A 23,514-nucleotide genomic window follows, 5' to 3' on the forward strand; every position below is an offset into this window, starting at 1 on the left:
TATGAGGAACAAACCCAAAAATAGAATCATTTTTCAAAGCAAGTGGGTCAGAGGGCTCAGCTAATGGCCCTGACATTTTACTTTATTTTCATGTATCTATGTATACAAACAACATCAGAAAATGTATAGTTAACTGTGTATTAGCATTATCTGAGTTTTGGCAGTGACATTACAGTCAATAAATGTAACAATCTGCTCCATCTTGGACACGTGTCACATGCCAGAAGCTGTGGAATGACAGCCTCAGATTTCAGACTGGACTCTCTTAAAGGGCCAGTAAATCAGCAGTTCTATCTATCACCAGGAACAGAAGACATTTTGAAACGTCTCAAGCTGAAGTACTAATATATTTTCCATGCCTGGTAGTGCTTTCTTAACCTGGTAATAGATGACAGGATGTTGGTGATTTAGTTTGATGGATTAAGTCATGGTTCATTAGGATCAGTTCTGCAGGTCTAAGGGAAAATGCTAAATTAACGTCACCTGGGGCCCGGATGTCCACAGATCTCCTCCCTAAAACCAGAATCAGATTAGAGTTTTCCCTCACCTAACATCCATTAGGCTTTTAGTCATTAAACACCTCCTAACCATGATGTCCCATCAGACCTGCTTAGTTAACCATTACATATTAAAATATATGTAAGCTGGCACGGTGACACTGATGCTGCTGAACCAGTGGCGGATGTTAGAATCAGCACCAGGACAGAGGCGGGTTGGGGAAGTTCATCAAACGTGTTAGCACCTTGAAGTCGGTTGAATATTGATAGGTTCAGAAAAGTAAAAAGTTTTAAACCATTTGTAGAGTTGTGGGCAGAATAGTAGCCATGGGCACTACATATAGGTCTGGGAAATACAGAGTGGAGAGAGATTTGCTGGACGAGGAGGGACTGGAAGCGATCGCTCAGAGGAAGATCTACTCTGATACACACCCTAGGCTAACTGAACGCCTCAAAGATTCACTAAGGTAAGATCTCTATAGAAAGTTGATAAGTTGTATAAAAATAAGTTAATTGTGAAGGTTGACTGACAGTATCTACTAATGGTGAAATAAACCTGCGATACATAACTTTTTAACCACTCACTATTGTTAAAAATGATGCTAAAAATGTATTGACCCCTGGATGAATGGGCTTCTATATATTAATGAATTCAACATATTTGAAAGCAGAGGAAAGTACAGTGTTAAAGGTCTACAGGGCATTGTAAATAAAGTGATATAGCATTTATAAAATGTTTTTTATTGTTTGAAATTACTTTCAAATAACGGATGGATCACTCCTGTCCATTTATAAAAGCCTCCTCTTTTCCAGATGTACAGTTCCCAAACTGAAGCAGCGCATAGTGCACAGCCTTCCTGTGCTGTACTGGCTGCCGAGGTATTCCATCTGGGAGTATGGCATGCCAGACCTGATCTCCGGCATCAGTGTGGGCATTATGCACCTACCACAAGGTATGCAGCAACTGGTTTTATTTATTTTAGTGTCGCAGAAGAGCCAATCAAAGAAACCGATGGTTATCCCATGGGTCATTTATGTGTACATTCAAATATATTTCACATTGAGGTCTTTGTAATTGTTGTTCTTTGCTGTCTTTTGAAAGGCATGGCCTACTCGCTTTTGGCCTCTTTGCCTCCTGTTTTTGGGCTCTACACGTCCCTCTACCCGGCACTAGTCTACTTCTTCTTCGGTACCTCTCGTCACATTTCCATTGGTAAGTTGATATGTTGATCGGCCAGGCGTAACCCTGATGGCAGTGAGCCACTCTGGTAGAGGGCTGAGGTAGTGGGAAATGGATCTGGAAAAAAATACTAGCAGAGACTTTACTACAAAACTATAAGTGGGTACAAAGGAATGTGTGTAGGGCAGATTCACACTGAATCAGGCGTTGGGGCAAGTCCAAACATTAACTTGAATGGGAGTGATGTGTTTAACTTGCGGCGACGGGAGGGGGTTAGGAGTTACGAATAATTGGACCGGAAGACGCCCCGGAAGAAGAGCCATGGCGGTGGTCAAATAAACTTAGCAAAAAAGGAAATTTGTGTTTGGTTGATTATTTCTCTGTGGTAACAATGCTTTTTGGCCATAAATCGTATACCGTTGGAAAGCCTGTATAGTTCCCTTTCAAATGCTGCCCCATTTGTAAGGAACGTGCACTTTTGGGAGGAGCAGCAGAGCTGAGTATGTGGGTTGCGCCAATGAAAAATTTGCCAAATCTTCTCTGCCAATGCCAAACAGCTTATTCTGCCGTTAACTCATTTGGTGTTTGGTGGATTGGATGATTGAAGAAGAAGAAAGAAACAAGACATATTGGCAATTTAACAATTGATTCACTTCACAAACACGAGCCTCAGTAGCGTATGGAAGAACCATACACAGGCAAACAGCCTGGAACCTCCTCGTCATGTTGGTCACCAGCCTGGTCGCACACTGCTGCGGGATGGCATCCCATTCTTCAATCAGCCGTTGTCGCAAGTCAGCCAACGGGGTTGTGTTGGTCACTCTTGCACGAACAGCACGCCCAAGCGTGCTGTTCGATGGGGTTGAGGTCAGGACTGCTAGCAGGCCATTCAATCTTCTCCACTCCCACATTCTGGCGGTAGTCTCTGATAAACCCCGCCCTGTGGGGGTGAGCGTTGTCATCTTGGAGGATATTCGGTCCCAGACTGTTTTGCCTCCACCAAAAGATGTTATTCTATCGGTGCAGCAATCAGCATAGCGTTCTCCGCGTCTTCTCCACACTTTGACCCTACGTTCCAACTGCCGTAGGCAGAATCTGGACTCATCACTGAACATAACGTTCCTCCACATGTTCAGGTTCCAGTGCAAGTGTTGCCGACACCAGGGCAAACGGGCCTGACGGTGAAGGGCAGTCATGGCATGGGCGCGCAACCCACATACTCAGCACTGCTGCTCATCCCACAAATGCATGTTCCTTACAAATGGGGCACCATTTGTACCATTTGTAAGGGAACTAAACAGGCTTTCCAACTGTATAAGGTTTATTGCCCAAAAGCATCGTTACCACAGAGAATTCATCTACCAAACACAAATTTCCTTTCTTTTTGTGCTTAGTAAAAAAGTTTAGTAAAAAAAAAAGTCATCCTCTGTCCTTTCCTCACCTCTTTTCCATGAGCTTGATGGAAAACATCATGAGGTCAAGGAAAGATGTGATGGAGATTCATAAGGACTTGAAAAAGGAAAAGACCATCGTGGTGACAACCGCATTTACTCTAGGCTACATCATTAAGCAAGGCCGGATGTTATGGACATGGGTCTGATGAAACTAAAACGGTGTGAAGATGGACCACTAAAAGAGCATCTAAGATACTTTGCCCTGTAAGTTCTTACTGTGTTGTTTCCTGCAGGCTGTATAGACCTGGACAAAAATGCCACTTCGTTACAACTATTAATGAAGTGAAAAAACAATTGAATGAAGGCCCTCAGTCACAAAAGGGAAACAAGCTCTGCCATGAAGGACTGTTTTAATTTCACAGTATGGCGTGACACAAATGGGCCATGAAGTGACTCCCACATGGCTGGAGAGGTTTGCGTTAAAGGGGACATATTATACCACTGATCTAGGTGGACACGCCCACTAGTGATGCCAGATGGGGACGATCTTTGAAACGGCTTGTAAGGTCTAATCACACTCACACCTGGTGGTATAATGTGTCCCCTTTAAGGGCTAATCACACTCAAACCTGGTGGTATAATATGTCCCCTTTAAGGGCTAATCACACTCACACCTGGTGGTATAATATGTCCCCTTTAAGCGCCACAATGCCTGATTGGGTTGTGGATGAGCCATTAAAAAAGGCTTTAATCTAAAGGGACAGGGTTAGACAGTGAATTCATGTGATTCAGGAGCAGGACGGGGTTAGACATTGAATTATTCTTATTAATTAATAATTATGTAATAATTATGTGACATGGGAACTCTTGAATCCTTGTTCTGGTGTGCTGTTTTCCAGGTACATTCGCCGTGCTTAGCATCATGGTGGGGGGTGTAACAGAGAGATTAGCCCCAGACAGTAACTTCCTCATAGCGAATGGGACTAACCTCACTGCTGGCCAGGTGGACATACAAGCCCGGGACTTGTACCGGGTACAGGTGGCTGCAGCCACCACTGTCCTCGGAGGACTCATCCAGGTATCTATGCTTGTATGGAACAGGTCATTCTGGTGTACTTATCACTCTGACTGCTGGCTGTCATGAACTGTTTCTTCCTAGGTGGTGCTGGGCCTGGTGAGGTTTGGGTTCGTGGGGACCTACCTGTCTGAGCCATTGGTGCGCGCCTACACCACAGCGGCCGCCGCTCATGCAGTGGTGGCCCAGTTAAAGTATATCTTTGGTGTCTCTCCAAAGCGCTTCAGTGGCCCTTTGTCACTGGTGTATGTGAGTGTTGTCGACTTATTACTGGGAACTAAATGACTGCATTTATATTTTATAACTTAACTTCTTTGAAATGCCCTTAATGATGTCACATAACACAATTTGTTCACTCTGACCAAGCCTGTATTTTCTGCAGCTCTCGGTCATTATTGCGTGCATATAATTTTTTATGGATTTGAGCTCATGTGTGATCAGCCATCCACTCTCTTTGCAATTCTCAGACCTTGGTGGATGTCTGCTCCTTGCTTACCAAGACCCACCTTCCCACCCTGGTGGTCAGTGCAGTGTCCATGACCTTTCTTATCTCTGCTAAGGAGCTCAACTCCTTTCTGTCACCGAAGCTCCCAGTGCCCATCCCAGTGGAACTCATTACGGTCAGTGGAGTGGATTTAAATGGTTAAGTCCATTACTTCCTCACACTATGTTAATGGTTCTTGGTTTCTTTGGTGCAATGGAAGCACACGTTTGGAAATGCTGAGTACTGGCATTAGGGCAGCATGTTTATTTGTGCAAAACACAGCAAAACGATCATATTGTAGCTAATGATTATGTCTACCAGTGTCTCTCACTTGACTACGGCTCAAACCATTGGAGTTTAATCATTGGATTTCGTGGTAAATGTTTGTTTTTGTTGGACTAATGTATTAGTGGCTGTTTGAGTAAACGTATGAATTTAACTTTTTTCTGTGATTAGATAGTAGCAGCGACATTGATATCCTCTTATACCCAATTGAGCAGCAACCTCACAATCTCAGTTGTAGGGGAAATTCCAAGTGGGTAAGAATCTACATTTTTCTCGTTGTTGGTTGGATCTGACGGTTTGAATTCTTGCATAGCAACATGATGCATAAGTCATAATTTTCTCTGAACGCCTCCCAGTCTGAGTCCACCCAGCCTGCCTAATGTCCATGTGTTCGGAGAGGTCGTGGGCGATGCGTTTGCCCTGGCCATCGTGGGATACGCCATCTCCATCTCACTGGGGAAAACATTTGCACTAAAACACGGCTACAAGGTGGACAGCAACCAGGTGATCTTCAATCGCAACTACATTACTCATGATGCGTAGCACACAGTCACATGTCGCAGTACTTAATTCTCTCACTCTGTGTCCACTCCAGGAGCTGGTGGCGCTGGGTTTGAGCAACGCGGTGGGAGGCTTCTTCCAGTGCTACTCGGTGTGCTCCTCCATGTCCCGCAGCCTCATCCAGGAGAGCACTGGAGGGAAGACCCAGGTGAGGGGCAGCCAGCGCTGGGTCAGAGGAGACATGCTCATATTTGTGGGTGTTTAAGGATGGCGCTCTTAAGGGTTCAGGAGTGAGGTTTAACATAGAGGACCCATTCACACATTATGAGGACACTTATCATGCTGAAAGTGTTGGGGAAACTATAGACAAAGACCAATCTTAAATCCCCCATTCAGGGATTAATCTCAGCTAGTTAGTGATCTCATGGAAACTGCATTATGTGGCCATGTGTAGGACTGAGCAAGGCCTCCAAACCTGAACATACACCATAACTTAAAAAAGATGCAGAGAAACCCAGATGCATTACGCATTATTCATGCATCACATGTCCTTTCAGATGGCTGGTATCGTCTCAGCCGTGATTGTTCTGGTCACCATACTGAAGCTGGGACCACTGTTCCAGGAGCTGCCCAAGGTGGGGAACCTCTGGCTCATCTCAGAGTGCATTCATCACCACAGAGAAGGCCACCAGTGGTGGTGCCTTAAAATCAGAATGACATAAACTTTCTTGTGTTCTTTCCTGTTTTGCTTCACAAATCTCAACTGTCCTAAAGTCTCTTAATTGGTTGCCAGTCAGTTCTGGAACAGATTTTTAAATCCTCTTATTGGTGTTCAAAACACTCGGATGGATTAGCGCCTGAAAACTCGTCAGACATGCTCCCTCTAGATCATTCGGGTCCTCTGGCACTGGCCTCTTAGTTGTTCCCTGGGTGAGGACAGAGAGCTACGGGAGGTGGCCTTTAGTGTCTCTTGTCGCCTCTGGATCAGCCTGCCAGAGTACTGGAGCAAAGGACTTCACAATCTGTGAACACACCTTTTAAAATAAACTTAAGACATACCTATTTAGCATTAATAAAGTTTGATTTCATTTCATTTTGAAGGCTGTACTTGCGGCGATCGTCTTTGTCAATTTGAAGGGGATGTTCAAGCAGTACTCGGATATTCCTCAGCTGTGGAGGAGCAACAAAATCGACCTGGTGCATGGATGAGTTAATCATTGAAACATCCAGTCACAGTGAATGAGTCCCATGAGTCAGGTATCTGATCCACTCCATTGGTTTCTTGTTGCCCCGCTCCAGGCCGTGTGGTTGGTCACATGGGTAGCCACACTGCTCTTCAACCTGGACCTCGGTCTGGCAGCGTCCATCGTCTTTGCTCTGCTCACCGTCATCTTCAGGACCCAGCTGTGAGTCAGCAGATGTAGCTGGATCTGCTAACGTAGCCTCTGTTTGAAACGTTGGTTTGATCCAAGGCACTCCAAATGATATTGTGCTTAGAACCAACCAATTATTTCCTCTTCCTAATACAACCATAACATTTCCCAACATACACCAAATAAGCACCCGTCCTAGATGATCTAGCACTCTCTCTGTAATACTCTAAGCTTGAATCCACAATACTACGTAATCAAATGAGAATGAATGTTGAATGAATGGTGAACTGTTCTAAAAGATCACCTTGTTTCCCATCAGGCCAACTTATTCGGTTCTGGGACAGATTCCAGGCACTGATCTCTACGAGGACATCGAGACTCACAGAGGGGTAAAGTGTTCTTCTCTAGGTCAGGACTCTCCAACCTGAGACTCACAGAGGGCTAAAGTGTTCTTCTTTAGGTCAGGAATCTCCAACCTGAGACTCACAGAGGGCTAAAGTGTTCTTCTTTAGGTCAGGACTCTCCAACCTGAGACTCACAGAGGGGTAAAGTGTTCTTCTCTAGGTCAGGACTCTCCAACATAAGATTCACAGAGGGGTAAAGTGTTCCTCTCTAGGTCAGGACTATCCAACCTGAGACTCACAGAGGGCTAAAGTGTTCTTCTTTAGGTCAGGACTCTCCATCCTGAGACTCACAGAGGGCTGAAGTGTTCTTCTTTAGGTCAGGACTCTCCAACCTGTTCTCTGAGAGCTAATTTGACAAAAGGAAGGTGGCTGAGAGTTGCTCATGTTTTAAATTGTTAGGAACATGTATTCACATAGCTGATCTCAACCCAAACCAGTTGAATAAGCTTCTTTTGTGTGAACATTTACAAAGTGACATGGCATGAGATAACATCATCTTAACATAACATAACTACTTAACATAAGATCTTCAATTTCCTTCACTTCATGGTCTGGACTCTATAGTATATAGTCAGTGAGAGGACTGGCACTGCATGGAGTCAATAATAGAGGTGTACACTGGAGCGTCTCCACTCAGGGTCACACTCATGGCGTAATTTGTCTGAGCTTAGATTTCATGACATTCATGTCAGGAAAAGCTGCTTCCAAAAGGCATGTTGACCCAAACAAAGCAGACATTTTCAGAGCGACTACTAGGTTCTAGAAAAGGCTGTTGAGATTTAAGCTGGACATTGTTTTGGATCATCTCCATCCCCACAGGATGACACAGAACAGTTCAGCCATCTGGCTTTAGATCTCACCTAAGTCCAACGTCATGAAGGGGTTTGCCTCAAATGTCACACAGGGCTCAAGTTTCTCAAAGTCACTGAATCTGTCTGCAAACTCACGCCCAAGCTTGGACAGTAAGTCACAATACTTGTGTGCATTTAAAACGTTGGCTGCATGGCTTTCCAACATCTTTGAGATTTGGAGGAAGTACTGAAACCTTTCGTTTTTCACTTGTTGAATGTAAATTGACTTGGCTTTGAACGCCTTAACAGCACTGTACGGCATCATATCATACTTTTTTCTTATCTCTACCTTGTTACTGTAGGTCCAAGGGATTTAGTTTCTCAGTTACATTTGTCAGGAACACAAGCTCAAGTAGCCACTCAGCATCAGACCACAGGGTGGTATTCTCCACCATTGAGACAATGAAAGCCTTGATTCCAATCAGCAAAGAAAGAAAGCACTCAGCCATCTGATTTCATTGTGGAGAAGGAGATCCCCGTAGTCGGAAGAATAGTCCTCCAGGAACAGCTTGAAGCTTGTGTGTTGCTTGGCCTTTGCTCGAATGGAGTTGATAATCTTAAAGGTCCCATGACATGAAAATCTCGCTTTATGAGGTTTTCTAACATAAATATGAGTTCCCCTAGCCTGCCTATGGTCCCCCAATGGCTAAAACTTGCGTTTGGTGTAAAACGAGCACTCGCTGTTCTGCTCGCCTTTGAAAAAACGGAGGCTCAAGTGCGCTGATTTGCAATGTCTGTATTTATGACGTCACCAAGAATCTCAGCACCTCCCCTTACTCTGCCTGGCCCGCCCAGAGACGTTGGCCCGCCAATGAGACTCGACCGTGCGAGCGCCACATGTCTGTGTGTGTGTGTGTGTGTGTGTGTGAATACACACACTGTAACGCAAGTGTTTCTTGTCGGTTCTTTGACGTGTCTTGTATTTCCACAACGAGACTGTTGTGGGGGTTATCTGAGCGATGGTTGAGAAGGAATTGGGGGAAAGGAACTTTGGCTTTGACTCGCTGAAGTACATGAACTGCGACATGCCGCCGGTTGCCACGAGGCACCATCGCCCGGCAGCGGGCAGCCGGCAGCGGGCAGCCGGCAGCGGGCAGCCGGCAGCAGGCAGCGCGCGGTTCAGTCGACTTCAGGTTGATGTGAAAGTGGAAGAACCAGAGACGTCGCAGAACCCGACAAAGTCGTTTGTGATTCATAATATCGTCTGGAGGCGCACACAGCTTTTGGCCGTGATAATATGTATTAAATGATATAGATTTATATGTATTATATGATATTATTTCGATATAGAGATCCAAGACTGTAAAGCAAGTGTTGTACACTTCCTTGTTATTTGGATAACCGTTCTGTTTTTGGTGTTATGGCGCATAACACGTCGGACTCTCGTCTCTGGTATTTCTACAACGAGACTCGTATTGGGGGTTATCTCAGCCAAGGTTGAGAATGAATTGGGGGGAAGGAACTTTGGCTTTGACTCCCTCAAGAACATGAACCACGACATGGAGGAGAAAGGGATTGTTGGCGGCGAATGTCTCCCGCTTGAGACCCGCTGAGGGACCACCGCCGGAGGCGGAGGTGCCTAAGCGCTGCCCGGCGACGATCCCTTTCTCCTCCTTGTCGCGGTTCAGTCTACTTCACATTGATGAGGACGTTGAAGAACCAGGAACGTCGGAGAACCCAACGCGGTCGTTTGAGATTCATAATATCGGCTCACACAGCTTTTGGCCGTGATAATATATATTATATGATATAGATATCTATGTAGGCTATATGATAATATTTAGATATAGAGCTCCAGGACTCCCGTGTGTTCTAGAATATTTACAGAACACGGCTAAAGGCTGTGCGCCTCGCCATTGCGATAAATCCACTGTAAACAGAGCGCATGGTACCGTGGCTGCAAGCTGCTCAGGGCCACACCCCCACCCTCCTCCTTGACCCGCCTCGCTCCTCATTTGCATTATAGCTACAGACACCAAAACAGCGCATTTGGGGGAAGCTCAATGTGCGACTGGCTCGGAGTGGCTGTAACTCTGCACCACGGCTGAATTTCGGGAAAGTCTTTGAATACTGTGTTAGTTGCCCACTAATACCTATATTAAAGAATACATAAAATAGCATGTCATGGGACCTTTTACAACATGTGTCATGACATGATCAAATCCAAAACCTTTGAGCATATATAGCCTGTTGATGAACGATACAATGATTGTTGATAGGAAAGTCTGGGTCCGCTTTGCAGAGGGATATAAAATCCTGAGTGACACCCTGATAGTTGTTACAGACACCAGATTTTCAATAGGATCTGTTTTTCAGCCACCTGCACCTGTCCATGTCCCGCTCCATCGGCAATAGCAGAATTCCTTACTGTCTTACATTTATGGTCCTTGAATAGCGTTTCAGCCACCGCAGTCAGCGCCTCTTTTACACCCCGCCCTCGTGAAGGGCTTTGATGCTAAGTTAGGACGTGCGCCACTATAGGCAAGGAAAGGCAAGACGACTTTATTTATCTAGCACTTTTCATGCACAAGGCAGACTCAAAGTGCTTCACATATAAACATTGTCATACAATAAAATAAAATAATAGATAAGTAAAAGAAAACATATGCAAAGAAATGAGTAAAATCGAAAGTTAAAAAGGCATTTTAGTATTAAAATAGAAAATAAAGGCAAAGTTAAAAAAGCTTTTTAGAAAGTGCAATGTATTTAAGATTTAGCAGAAAGCTAAAGCAAACATAAAAGTCTTGAGTCTTCTTTTAAAGGTGCTCAGAGTTGGGGCAAGTCTTAAATCCTCAGGGAGTGTATTCCTGCTATTTGTTGCATAGTAACTAAATCCTGCTTTCCCATGTTTTGTGTTTACTCTGGGGATAATTAACAGATTGGTCTCAGAAGTGGTCTAGAAGGCTTCTGTAGTGGAAGCATATCAGCTAAATATTTTGGGCCTAAACCATGTAGGGATTTATAGGTTAGCAACATGATTTTAAAATCAATTCTCTGACCTACAGGAAGCCAATGTAACGTTTTAATTAAATTTGTTGGTCTTTGTTAGAACTCTAGCAGCAGCATTCTGAACAAGCTGAAGCTTCCTCAGAGTTTGTTTTGGGAGACCTGTAAGGAGACCATTGCAGTATCAAGCTTACTAGTGATAAAGGCATGTACAAGTTTTTGTAAGTCTTCGGTGGACATGAGCCCTCTAAGTCTTACATTTTTAAGGTGATGATATGCAGATTTTGTAACTGATTTGATGTGACTGTCGAAATGTGAATCTGAATCCATGATAACCCCTAGATTTCTGGCTTTGATTGAGGTTTTCAGGAAAAGAGAGGGAAGGTGTTGGGTTACTTTAAGCCTTTCCGTTTTAGAACCAAATACAATTATCTCTGTTTTGTCCTCATTTAGTTGAAGGAAATTACGGCACATCCATTCTTTCACTTGCTCAATGCACTGGCACAGCAGATCTATGGGCCGATAGTCATTTGGTGATAGCGATACATAGATTTGCATGTCATCAGCATAGCAATGATTGTCAATATTGTTATATTGCATGATTGGCCCTAGTGGGAGCATGTAGATGTTGAATAAAGAGGGTCTTAAGATCGAACCTTTTGGGACTCCACATGTCATGTCGGTTGATTCTGATACAAAGTCGCCAATGGAAACAAAGTAGTTCCTATTTTGTAGGTAGGACCTGAACCAATTTAAGACTGTGCCTGAAAGCCCCACCCAGTTTTATAACCTGTCCAGAAGTATTGTATGGTCTACAGTGTCGAATGCAGCACTGAGGTCAAGTAGCATTAGTATTGAGGATTTGCCAATGAGTCTGTGTTAAGACGGATGTCGTTTACAACTTTAATAAGGGCGGTCTCAGTGCTGTGCAGGGGTCGAAAATCCTGATTGGAAGGTGTCATAGCAACCAGTTGATGCCAGGAAGTGATTAAGTTGCTTGAGGACAACTTTCTCAATGATTTTACTTATGAAGGGTAGATTTGATATTGGTCTGTAGTTGTTAATAAAAGAGGCATCTGGGCTCCGCTTTTTTAAAAGGGGTTTAATAACTGCAGTTTTCAAAGCTTTTGGGAAATTACCTGACTGGAGAGGGTTGGTAACTATCTGCAATATGTCTACTGCTAGGCAGTCGAAAACATTCTTAAAGAGGTTGGTAGGTAAAATATCAAGGCATCAGGTGGATGGCTTTAGTTGTGTCACAGTTTCCACAAGAGTTTGAGAGTGTATAACATTAAAGCATGCTATCCTTGCCACGCTACTTTTGCCTCAACAGGGTGGTAGTCCGACATTTTTGTTTAAAGTGGAGATATTGATGGCGCGTCTGCTGCTTCAATTTTATCAGTATTAAAAGCTGCACACTCATTGGATTTCTGCGAGCATTTGGCGTTGAGTGAACTTGTTGATACAGTTGATACAGTGTGGTATGTTGTTTTGTCCTAGCGCCGACTCTGTGCCAGTGAGAGACAGCTGGAACTGTCTCTCTCTTGTCCAGCTTCGGGAAGGATACAATGTAGCTTTGATCATCTTGTTGTGTATTTGTCTGAGTTAGCTCAGCAAACTCACCCATCGGAACTGTATCCTGGAGGAGTCCTTTGCATTTTTCTAATGCTGCTAGTCTCGTTTCAAATAAAGCCACTGTCTGTCGCAGTTTGGTGCAGTCTGTGCATTTCCCAGTCTCCGTGCCTGAGATATCCGAGTACAGAGGCATGTTGGCGATAGGAAAGTCCAAGGCTTTTGCTGCGGTCTGATCCGGGAGTCATAAAAAGTGCCAAAATGTATTGTTGAATCGAGCGATGGAGGACGACGGAAACAAACTATTTATTGTTAAGTATTATGATCATGAAATAAAATAAAATAAAGTAGATCTGAACGATGAATTAAGTAGTTTTCTCCAATGCCTATCGGAGCTTCGGGAAATATGACCTCTCTCTGCTGCCTCTCTTTCTGCCTTGGCCTCTGTTTCTGCCTTGGCCTTCTTCATGGGTGAACAGAGACTGTTGTCTTTGAAGCCCCTTCTCTGTACGTAGACTGTGTTAGTGTTTAGATGTATGTGTTTGTGATGTAACATGTAGACATGTAAGGTTAATGACAGAGAGAGACGGTGATAGAGAGACACTGACTCCCTCTGAAAGCTGTTGAAGCTGGTATATGTTTATTTTGCAGGTGAGGGAAATCCCGGGAATCACAATTTTCCGTTCCTCTTCCACCGTGTACTTCGCCAATGCTGACCTTTACCTCGAGGCCCTGAAGGAAAAGGTGAACACTCTCGATCACATCAGAATGAACTTATCAGATAGGCTGAGTAACCACTTACATCATGTGTTCAGAGTGGCCTGGACATCAGCAAGATGATCATCTATAAGAGAAGAGAGGAGGCCAAGCAGAGACGTCGAGAGAGGAGGGCTGAGAGACGGGCCCAGAGGCAGGCCAAGAGAGAGGTACTGCTGATCACAACAGACCGGCACTGTAACACCAGTATTATAAGTACTATCATAACAGTGTTATGACACTAGGATCAAAGGGGTCTAAGGGCTGCATTCTCTCCTGGGCAGAAGCGAGCACAGAGCGCCATGCAAGCGGCCGCGCCTGAGACGGTGCTGTCTGTGGAGGAGGAGGAGGAGGAGGCGGTCAGCCGCTGGAACGATCCGTCCAGCAATGAAGGGGCAGCACCGGGCGAGAACGGCGGGGGCAACGGGACCGTGTTCGTGATCCCCGACAGCGCGCGCCACGCAGACGAGCAGGGTCGCTGGGAGTACCTGAAGGGCGGGGCCCCGGACTGCGCCAGCCTGGGCTCCGTCTCAGAGCTTCAGGACGAGGGCTCCAGCAGCGAGGACACCCTGAGCCGGGACCTGGAGCGGGTCTCCCTCGGCTCGCTGGGGAAGTGGACCTGGGACGTCCACTCCATCATCCTGGACCTCAGCACGGCCAACTTCATCGACACGGTCGCCATCAAGACTCTGAGGAGCGTGAGTTCCTCACTCTCCTGTTTGAATGATTAAAGAGGGACAACGCTGAGAGGGAGACAAAGCTTGAGGCTGATAACTCAACTCTTAGGAGTTACAGTATGTTGACTTGTAACCGGAAGGTTGCTAGTTCAATGTCGAGGTGTCCCTGAGCAAGAAACCCTAACCCTAGATTCTCCCACTAGCCAGGGTGTGCGTGAATGTGTGTATGAATGGTTGGAAGTCGCTTTGGATAAAAGCGCAAATGCCCAAAATGTAAATTAAACTTTTGTTTTGGCAGATTTTCCGAGATTTCGATGAGATCTCTGTGGATGTCTACATGGCTGGGTGTCAAGGTACCATAGCAATCTCAATTAGCGATTGATCATTACATGTGTCTCAGGAACTGATTAAATGCATTGGTAATGCTGCAACCAATGGTTATTTTATTTCTCAACAAATCTATCCTTTTTTACAACTAACCATTCAGTCTATAAATGTAATGAATAATCACATAAGCCAAGAGCCCATAAAGTAATCTCTCAAATTACCTTGCATAATAGTTTTCAGTTCGTTATCTGAGACACAATAAAATACAAGCATTTCTTCTTAAACTCATACCAACTGTCCCAACTCACTATCGCATAAATCCAATCCGTTCAAGCTTTCGCCTGCTCCACTCGCTACCAACAGCTTCTGGGTGCTGAAGCCATAATGTGCGATGGACGTTCCCTTGAAACTAAACAATGGAAGGAACGACTGTCTGCTCCCTCCCTTTCTCCGCTATGGACAACTGCTGCATTGATGCAATGAAATGATGAGTGCTCTACAAGCTGAATCGGCTCAGACAGAGTCAGACGCTAAAAGATTGCACTCAAATAAGCTCTTACTAGAGCTCTTCAATCAAACCTTCAGCACCTTGAATCGATGTCCATTATAACAGAACTCTTATTCACCATTATATTAATTTGAACCATTGTCAAAACTGTAATGTTTTATTTACTGTCGATCATTGTGTTTATGAGTTAATCTTGTCCTTGTTATCCTCCATTATGAAGCCAAAGTGGTGGAGCATCTGGAGGTGGGGGGTTTCTTCACGGAGTCCGTGACCAAGAGACACCTCTTCGTGTCCGTTCACGACGCTGTGCTCTACTGCCAGAACCACCGTGGAGCCGCCACCATGCCCAGCTATGAGGAATACGATGTAGGTCACTCTGCCTTCCTCCTCACACAGATCTCCATATCACCCAGTGGCTCTGATGACCTTAAATATGCGATACTTTCGAATCATTCAATGGACAATCACTTTTTTTGCAGGAGATTCAGCGCAGCACTGCACTTTAGTATCTACAGGCCTCTGAAGATGAACCACATCCCGGAATCTCCGCAATCAGCAGAAAGGAAGGCCATTTCTGTAGGATTCAGAGTCATGATTTTGTTCTAAACTGCAACTATTCATATGTGGGGTACAAAATGAAATGCCCAGTACTACTGTAGATTGTGTGGCTATATTGGAAGAGAAGGTAAATCTAAAAACGTTCATTCTCTGTAAATAATGAAAATAGTGGCAACAGTATTTATTTTTTAATCTCGTACTTTAATTATACAAGGAAAAGTGATAAACTGTGCATTTCGGAATAAAAATCTGACACAGAGATTGTTGAAGTTCGACATTTTTGCGATGTTGCTACACAGTATTGCTGTTATCAAACAAGTCAAACCATACATAAGAAGGTTATTGCACAGACATGCATTGTACTACAATCATGCAAACTGGGCATTACTGAGTGAGAGATGTAAAGTTGAGGATTTTACAGGATCTGTATTGACCTTTTAAACTACTTTCTAACATATATAAATCTGTGGATTTCATTCAGGCAACATGACTGCATCATTTATTATTTTCCTTAAAGTGGTTGAGAAGAGATTGGATGAAATGATATTGAACATCTACACACGTCTCCAATAAAACACATCTGGGTAAACATTTGCATAAGCCCACTGTCTCAGTCCCTGAACTTTCCTCTCTGAAAACAGGGGAAGGTTGGACTCAGGAAGTTGTGCACGTAGGATAGCAACATTTGGTAAAGTTGGGTTTTTGGTTTCGGGATGTTGTGGTCTGGGGCTGTGCTACAGGTCTTGATGAGCGTCATGCATGTCCCGGCTGGCCACCAGGCCCTCCTGGTCCTCGTCGTCCTGGGCGCTCTGTGAGACCAGCTGCTGGTAGCGGACCTGCCGCTGGTAGTCGGGGTCGATGTTGATCCACTTGTTGGCGACCCACTTGGTTCCCCGCGTCACCACACAGCCTCCGTGTAGAGAGTACTGGTCCTGCTCTCCCACCCAGCCTGCAGCACATATCATCCCCACCTTGACCACAACATCTCATTCTATTGATACTTTAAACTGTAATACATTGTTTTGAAACAGCCTCGCACATATTATTCAACAAGTATTGGTCACACTTTACAACAAGAGAACAATAATTACCTATCAATCTACATTAGTTAATGGAGGGATAAGCATGATCTAACAATTAACTTATGGTCTAGTAATAATTTACTAAGGGTGGTATGGTAACTAAATGTGTTCCTGATAACCAAGTTATTCATTTATATATAATTGAATATGGTTAGGGGATTGGAGTTCACCCTAACCTTATTAAATACTGTATTGATTGAGACCCTGGTTAACATGAGCAGGGTGAACTCTGTACCTTTGCCGTCAGAGAGGTAGTTGTACCAGAACACAGCCGTTCCTCTGGTGGGCTTCACCCTCAGGTTGCTCCTCTCACAGTTCCTCCTGGTGTCCAGAAGATCCACATCGTTCTGGATCAGAGACTGTAGAACACACACACCCATACACAAACACACACGACAAACAGATGCACACACACACAAACACAGTGTGTCACAGCAAACAATCAATTATAAGGACATGGTCGACTAGATGCTGGACCCATGATTTACTCAACGAGTAACAGAATGAGTTCAGACAAGTCAGCATGCTTTATATCGGCCACACAGACACACACACAAACAAACACACCATTTCTTCATAGGTGCCGTTGTCAGCCACAGGGAAGGCGGTCTCCCCGCCGCCCTCCACTGAGTTCAGGTAGAAGAGGACCGTGATGTACCTGGGTGTGCAACACACATTTCAACATCTGTGTGAGTGCACCATGAACAAAACACTGAGCAGTCTACCACATCAACGACAATCTACACTCACACTAAATGATCCAGACACATTTATAATGTAGGCACACCGATGGCGAGGTGTGTGTGGACATGTGGAGCTCTGTCTGGACTGCGGTGTAGAGAAAGCTAAGCTTGTCAGACAGCTTTAGTAATGCTACAGTGTAGGGATAAAGCACCATCCAATCAACAATCATTCTAATGCTCATACATAGCGACAGCCTAAAATACATCTCAAAGTTGCCTCCCCCCCCCCCCAAACCTTCCAATAATTCTCAGACCAAAACACATTTGTTTTAATCTGATAGAGTTGGACTTCCATCTGAAACACTGGTGACTCAACACTTGAAGCCGTTCCCGACGGCTCACCTGCAGGAGGTCTCGAAGGGGCTGGAGGCGTTGGCGGCGGGTCTGGTGTGCGTGCAGGCTGTCTCGGGGTACACCGGGCCGCTGTCGTGGTGGGCATGGTAGTGCCCCCCCTGCTGGTAGCGGACCACCTGCAGCGGCTCGCTCAGGTCCACCAGGGGGTCTGGGAGCTGGGTCAGGCGGACCACCCTGTCACACCAGGCCCCCTATGTTATCAGCTGAATTACGGACGCACATTCACCACAAAAGCTGCCCGGGTCCTTGCATTGAAAGCGATGGTTCATCTGGATTCACTAAAAGAATTATACATCCTGGAGTGTGAGTGTGACTGAACATTTACCACGCGATAACTGTTTGTCAAATCAGTTCAACCAATCACAATCAGGAGCTTTGTTATAGTCACCAAGGCCGATGTGCATGTTGGAGGACATGAGGAAGTTACAGCATGTATATGCTTCTCAAACACAGTTCTGACCGCATCCATAGTGGTGAACTACATCTACAGACCTATGATTATCGCTACCTGTAACAAGTATTCTTTAATCTAGATAGCAGTCAGCGCGACAAGCCGATGTTTACTTGCACTGGGGTGCGGGACTATAGGTTGCTTTTGATAGCATAAAGGTGTGAAGTTGTATCGTGCAGTTTGGTTTCAGATACCAACTTACTCTAAAAGAATGATAGCCAACTTTTATTTATCGAACAGAGAAACAACTTGAAAAGCCAACGTCTCTGAAACATGAATGTATTAAAGAATGCACAGCCACTTATCATTATCCTCCTCATCTGTGAACAGCCATTCTCTACTACACCATTTTACCCTAGATTAAAGTCATACTCCAGTTATTGAATCCTCGTTGACTATTAACTGAATTGTATTATCTAATCAACATGTCAAGTGAATAGAAACTATCCTTCAGACATTTGTTGAATATCCTTTTACATAATCATATCTATATCTATATAGATATATATATGGGGGGGGGGGGGTGATGGGTGTCCCTACCTCTGCTTGACGCTCTGGAGGACGGGGGTCCCTACCTCTGCTTGACGCTCTGGAGGACGGGGTGGGGGGGGGGGGGGGGGGGGGTCCCTACCTCTGCTTGACGCTCTGGAGGACGGGGTGGGGCGTCCCTACCTCTGCTTGACGCTAAGGAGGACGGGGTGGGGGGGGGGGGGGTCCCTACCTCTGCTTGACGCTCTGGAGGACGGGGTGGGGCGTCCCTACCTCTGCTTGACGCTCTGGAGGACGGGGTGGGGGGTCCCTACCTCTGCTTGACGCTCTGGAGGACGGGGTGGGCCCCCGGGCCCTGCTCCAGCCAGGTGTGGTGGCTGTTCCTCACCAGTTGGCTGCTCTCCACCCCTCGCTGCAGCAGGAAGCGCTGGAAGGCGTCACTGCTCAGCTGCCTGAACTCCTCCAGGCTCAGGAGGCCTTCACAGACAACACCACCAAGGGACAACACACAGGTTCAATCAGCAGCGCTGTGTGTCCATCTTCTGTTAATTACCAAGATTGTAAGTATTTTTCCGATGACACGACGACCGTGATCGGCCTGAGCACTGATGGAGACAAGACGGCCTACAGGAGCGAGGTCGACCGCCTGGTTCAGTACAGCTAGGACAAAAACCAAAGAGCAGGTGGTGGACTTCAGGAGGAGGAGACAGACCCAACACCCCATCTCCATCAATGGTTCTGCTGTGGAGAGGGCAGACAGCATTAAGTACCTGGGGGTCCACATCACCAGAGACCTCACCTGGGAGGAGCCCACCAACCAGGTGGTGAAAGAAGCAGAGCGATGCCTTTATCACCTTAGTCGGCTGAAAGGTTTGGCTTGGGGTCCAAGATCTTGGGGCCCCCTTCAGAGGCACAACGGAGAGCATCTTGACCGGATGCATCAACGCGGGAACTGCACTGCTCAATGCTGCATCCAAAGGGTAGTGTGGACAGCTGAGAGGGTCAGCGGACGTGAGCTTCCCTCCATCCAGAACACGCAGGAGGTCCGGTGGGTCAAGAAGGCGCTCAGAATCACCAAGGACCCCAGCCACCACAACCACAAACTGTTTGAGCTGCTGCCGTCTGGGAAACGCTACCGAAGCATGAGCATGTACAATGAGGAACATCTTTTCCCCCCAAACAGTCAGGCTCCTGGAGGGTCCACTAACCACAAACCGACCCCACGCACAATACCACAAGAGAGACTATAAAATACATATTTACTGAATTTGTTTACTGTAATTGCAACATTTTTGCACTGCCCTGTATTTTGCAATGCAATCAACTTTGGCTGGTACCACTACCACTCAGTCACTTTACATTTCTGTTACTTATTTTTCTTACTTATTTTTACTTATTTTTAACTAAATGTATCTTCTTACTTTATATTGTATTGTTGCTGCTATGTGTGTGTTGAGGTACCAACCAAGCATAATCATTTTACTCTTATGTACTAAGATTGTAATAAAAGTAATTCTGATTCTGAGCTCTCAGGTGGATGCTGGTGTCAGGTTAAACTCTCAGGTGGGGGCTGGTGTCAGGTTAAGCTCTCAGGTGGGGGCTGGTGTCAGGTTAAGCTCTCAGGTGGGGGCTGGTGTCATGTTAAGCTCTCAGGTGGGGGCTGGTGTCAGGTTAAACTCTCAGGTGGATGCTGGTGTCAGGTTAAGCTCTCAGGTGGGGGCTGGTGTCATGTTAAGCTCTCAGGTGGGGGCTGGTGTCAGGTTAAGCTCTCAGGTGGGGGCTGGTGTCAGGTTAAGCTCTCAGGTGGGGGCTGGTGTCAGGTTAAGCTCTCAGGTGGGGGCTGGTCGTGTCAGGTTAAACTCTCAGGTGGATGTCTTACCATTGTGGTCCTTGTCAGCGTGGATCCCGGCGTAGATCTCTCTCAGACTCTCTGGTGTGAGCCAGATGCCCTCCCTCACCCGGGAATGGGTCAGAATCTGAGCCAGTCGGAGGTCAGGAGGTCCAGAGGTCAGAGGTCAGTGGTCATGAGGTCCATTTCAAACAAAAAGGAAAACAAACAAGAAAACATGAACAATTTTTCGAAGCACGCCTCACAGATAAACGAGGCATCGAGCTGCAGCCTCACAGACCCCCTTAGAGCAGACGCCCACCTCGCTGAGCCCCACAGACCCCCTTAGAGCAGACCCCACCTCGCTGAGCTGCAGCTGTCCGTCCTGGCTGATGTCCAGTAGGCTGAAGATCTCGTCCGGGCTGAGGTCCAGCTCCTCGGCCAGCTCCTCCTGGCCCTCCTGCACCATCAGCTGACTTTCCACCAGCCCCTTCAGCTGGGCCAGCTGCATCACCACACCACACTCAGCATCCGACAGGAACCCCGGGATCTCTGCACACACACACACACACACACACACACACACACACACACACACACACAGGCCGACTCAGAGAGGGAGGGAGGGAGGGAGAGGGAGAGGGAGAGAGAGAGAGAGAGAGAGAGAGAGAGAGAGAGAGAGAGAGAGAGAGAGAGAGAGAGAGAGAGAGAGAGAGAGAGAGAGAGAGGGAGGGAGGGAGGGAGAGAGAGAGAGAGAGAGAGAGCTTGCGGTATAGTTCATTATTGTTGTTTTGATTTATTAGAGAAAGTCAAACAAAGAGATCGCAGGCAACACGTTGATTGATACATTGTATGATGTGTTGGATCCAGCTAGTGGCAATCTACACGATTGCATTTGTATAGCAGAAAACACACACAGACACACACACACACACACACACACACAGTTATAATATACTTAAATTACTCTGAATTGCATTAGACTATATGTTGACTCTTGTGGACTAGATGTGACTAAATGTGAATGGACCTCGTGCTCTTAAGTGTTCCTCACCAAACAGAAGCGGTTTCAAACTCAGTGTCCGCATCTCGTGCACTTTATCAGGCACGAGAGACAGCTTCTGCACGTGTCCTACCTGGAAGCGGTAAAGAACACCTGTTCATTATCATTGAGAAAAGGCTGGGCAGATATGAATAACATCATAACCTAGATGATTATCAGTGTATTAAAAGCATGCAGGGATCGCAGACCTTAACCCCATCTATTCGTGGAAGAAAAAACTCCCGCACAGTCTCTGGCTCTCGGGGTCCGAGAGCCGGCTTCTGGGGTCCGAGAGGCGGCTTCTTGGGTCCGAGAGGCGGCTGCTGGAGGCTGTCTGGTGCCCCCTGGTGGCTCCGGGGGTCGGGTTCTTCTCCACCGTTATTGTGATTCTCGTAGAGTTGCGCTATGCCATTCATGATGCACATGTGAAAGAACACCAGCACAAACACAAAGTAGGAGCGACCGCCCATGGTGCTCCTCTGCAGGACTCCCCTAGCGGGGCCGCCTGGACTCTCCCCGGGGTCGCTCATGTTCTCGGGGTTCAAACCAAAGTATGCAGGCAACTTCCGTGGGTCATCGTGGCCGTCAGCAGCAGCAGGTCCAACAGACCAACGCACCTCACGCCCATTGGACTTTCAGCGTACTTTCAGATGCGGATTCGCTCAGTGGAGTTCAGTCCACTCGTAAGGGTCGAGTCCACGCCGAGGGTGATCAACCCGGTATCCCACAGGATGTTTAATGCTGTGAGGTCGGGTATGATCCCGTCTGTACCGTCATCGTTCCTCCAGAAGACGGGCTTGTTTACAACGCAGCAGTGGTTGAGTCAGCAGCAGCAATGCGCAGTGCGTACCGAGCCACCAGGCTGACACGCACAGCCTGAAACACCAGATAGCTCCTTACTCAAACGATGGAATCGCTGCTTCATCGCATCACACGCTTCTTGCACGTTTAAAAGAGCTCGTAAAAACAACACCTTCCACAGCTGTGGTCTGGAGTGCTCCACTACACAGCGTGCATGTTTTCCCTCAGTCGCGCATAGCACCCACGATACATGTCATGTATCCAGCTGGCTGCTTTGTGCGAAATGCTGCCCTCTGGTGATTTTAGGAGTTAATTGCACCATGTCTCAGACATCTTTATTTAGACTACTCTAGGACATTATTTAGGAGCTATAAGCAGCCTATTCCATTGCACATAATGGGTATATGAAGTAGGTTAAAAGGAGAGACGAAGAAATCTTAACTGCACAGGATCAGCATTTGCATAAAATGACATTGAAAGTATTCAATGTAACCCTAATCAATGTCATAAGCCAACCTCACATTTAGAATCATAATTATTTATATATAATAAGAGTTTAAGAAACTCTGATGTTTCTCGTCTTTACTGTACGCCCTCATCCTCAACATTATGCAAATTCAACCATGGATCTATTATTAAACTGTCAACACGCCCATGAATGAACGCACACATGTGCATGCATGCAGAAGATTACATGCTCATCCATGCATGAACGCATGCACATGCAAGCACACGTGTTCACACATGCACACACACAGTATTCCCTGGTCATCCTTCTCACACATCCCCACAGCGTCCTGAAGAGTCATGTTACATGCCACTTGAAATTGAAACCCATTTCAAATGGGAAGTAAACTGACCTTAATTCACTTGGAATAAGTAATGAATCATAAATATTCAAAAGGTCTTTATTTTAGGCCCAGTTTTATGTAGGACTTGTCGTGATTAAATAACAGTGCCTTATTTTTATGTTTGTACCGTTTTTTATTAACTAAAATGTAACTGTAAATATGTACACACTGGTATCAATAAAAAAGCAATCCATCCTCCAATCTATTATCTGCTAATTTAAGCCTCTGTTGCAGGTCCATTGGTCACACTTCAAAGATGTATTCTGTCCTTTCATCATATAATAATAATTGTGTTAGGAGGAGATTGAGACAGAGCTCCTCATCCCATCAACACCTGAGGGGAAGTGCTTATTTCCTCTGGTCATGGCGAATCATCCTCTGAGAAACAGGTCTATATAATGCAGCTACAACTTCAGATCTTCTGTAAATTAAATATAATGTTAATATACATTATCCTAAACTCTCAGCTGACGGAGGAACTGAGG

General features: G+C 45.8%; 2 protein-coding genes across 2 annotated transcripts; one reads left to right on the forward strand and one right to left on the reverse strand.

Moving 5' to 3' along the window:
• The first annotated feature begins 62 nt into the window (after window positions 1-62).
• On the forward strand, window positions 63-15,988 carry slc26a6l (solute carrier family 26 member 6, like). The gene is made up of 19 exons (XM_060060895.1): window positions 63-964; window positions 1,311-1,450; window positions 1,600-1,710; window positions 3,971-4,149; window positions 4,231-4,395; window positions 4,614-4,766; window positions 5,087-5,169; window positions 5,272-5,419; window positions 5,511-5,624; window positions 5,974-6,051; window positions 6,518-6,613; window positions 6,716-6,822; window positions 7,109-7,178; window positions 13,214-13,306; window positions 13,378-13,488; window positions 13,603-14,016; window positions 14,294-14,348; window positions 15,051-15,196; window positions 15,310-15,988. The coding sequence occupies exons 1-19, from the start codon at window positions 825-827 to the stop codon at window positions 15,334-15,336; spliced, it is 2,430 nt and encodes an 809-aa protein (XP_059916878.1). The 5' UTR covers window positions 63-824; the 3' UTR covers window positions 15,337-15,988.
• Window positions 15,569-22,859, reverse strand: p4htmb (prolyl 4-hydroxylase, transmembrane b). Its single transcript, XM_060060920.1, has 9 exons — window positions 21,587-22,859; window positions 21,390-21,471; window positions 20,697-20,887; window positions 20,387-20,483; window positions 18,822-18,984; window positions 17,556-17,741; window positions 17,038-17,128; window positions 16,706-16,829; window positions 15,569-16,337 (listed from the first exon to the last, which is right to left on the reverse strand). Exons 1-9 carry the CDS (start codon window positions 21,905-21,907, stop codon window positions 16,123-16,125), a joined length of 1,470 nt encoding a protein of 489 aa, XP_059916903.1. The 5' UTR covers window positions 21,908-22,859; the 3' UTR covers window positions 15,569-16,122.
• Between the last annotated feature and the right edge of the window lie 655 nt (window positions 22,860-23,514).

Source organism: Gadus macrocephalus, chromosome 1 (genome assembly GCF_031168955.1).
Source record: "Gadus macrocephalus chromosome 1, ASM3116895v1".
In the NCBI taxonomy this organism is placed as follows: Eukaryota; Metazoa; Chordata; class Actinopteri; order Gadiformes; family Gadidae; genus Gadus; species Gadus macrocephalus.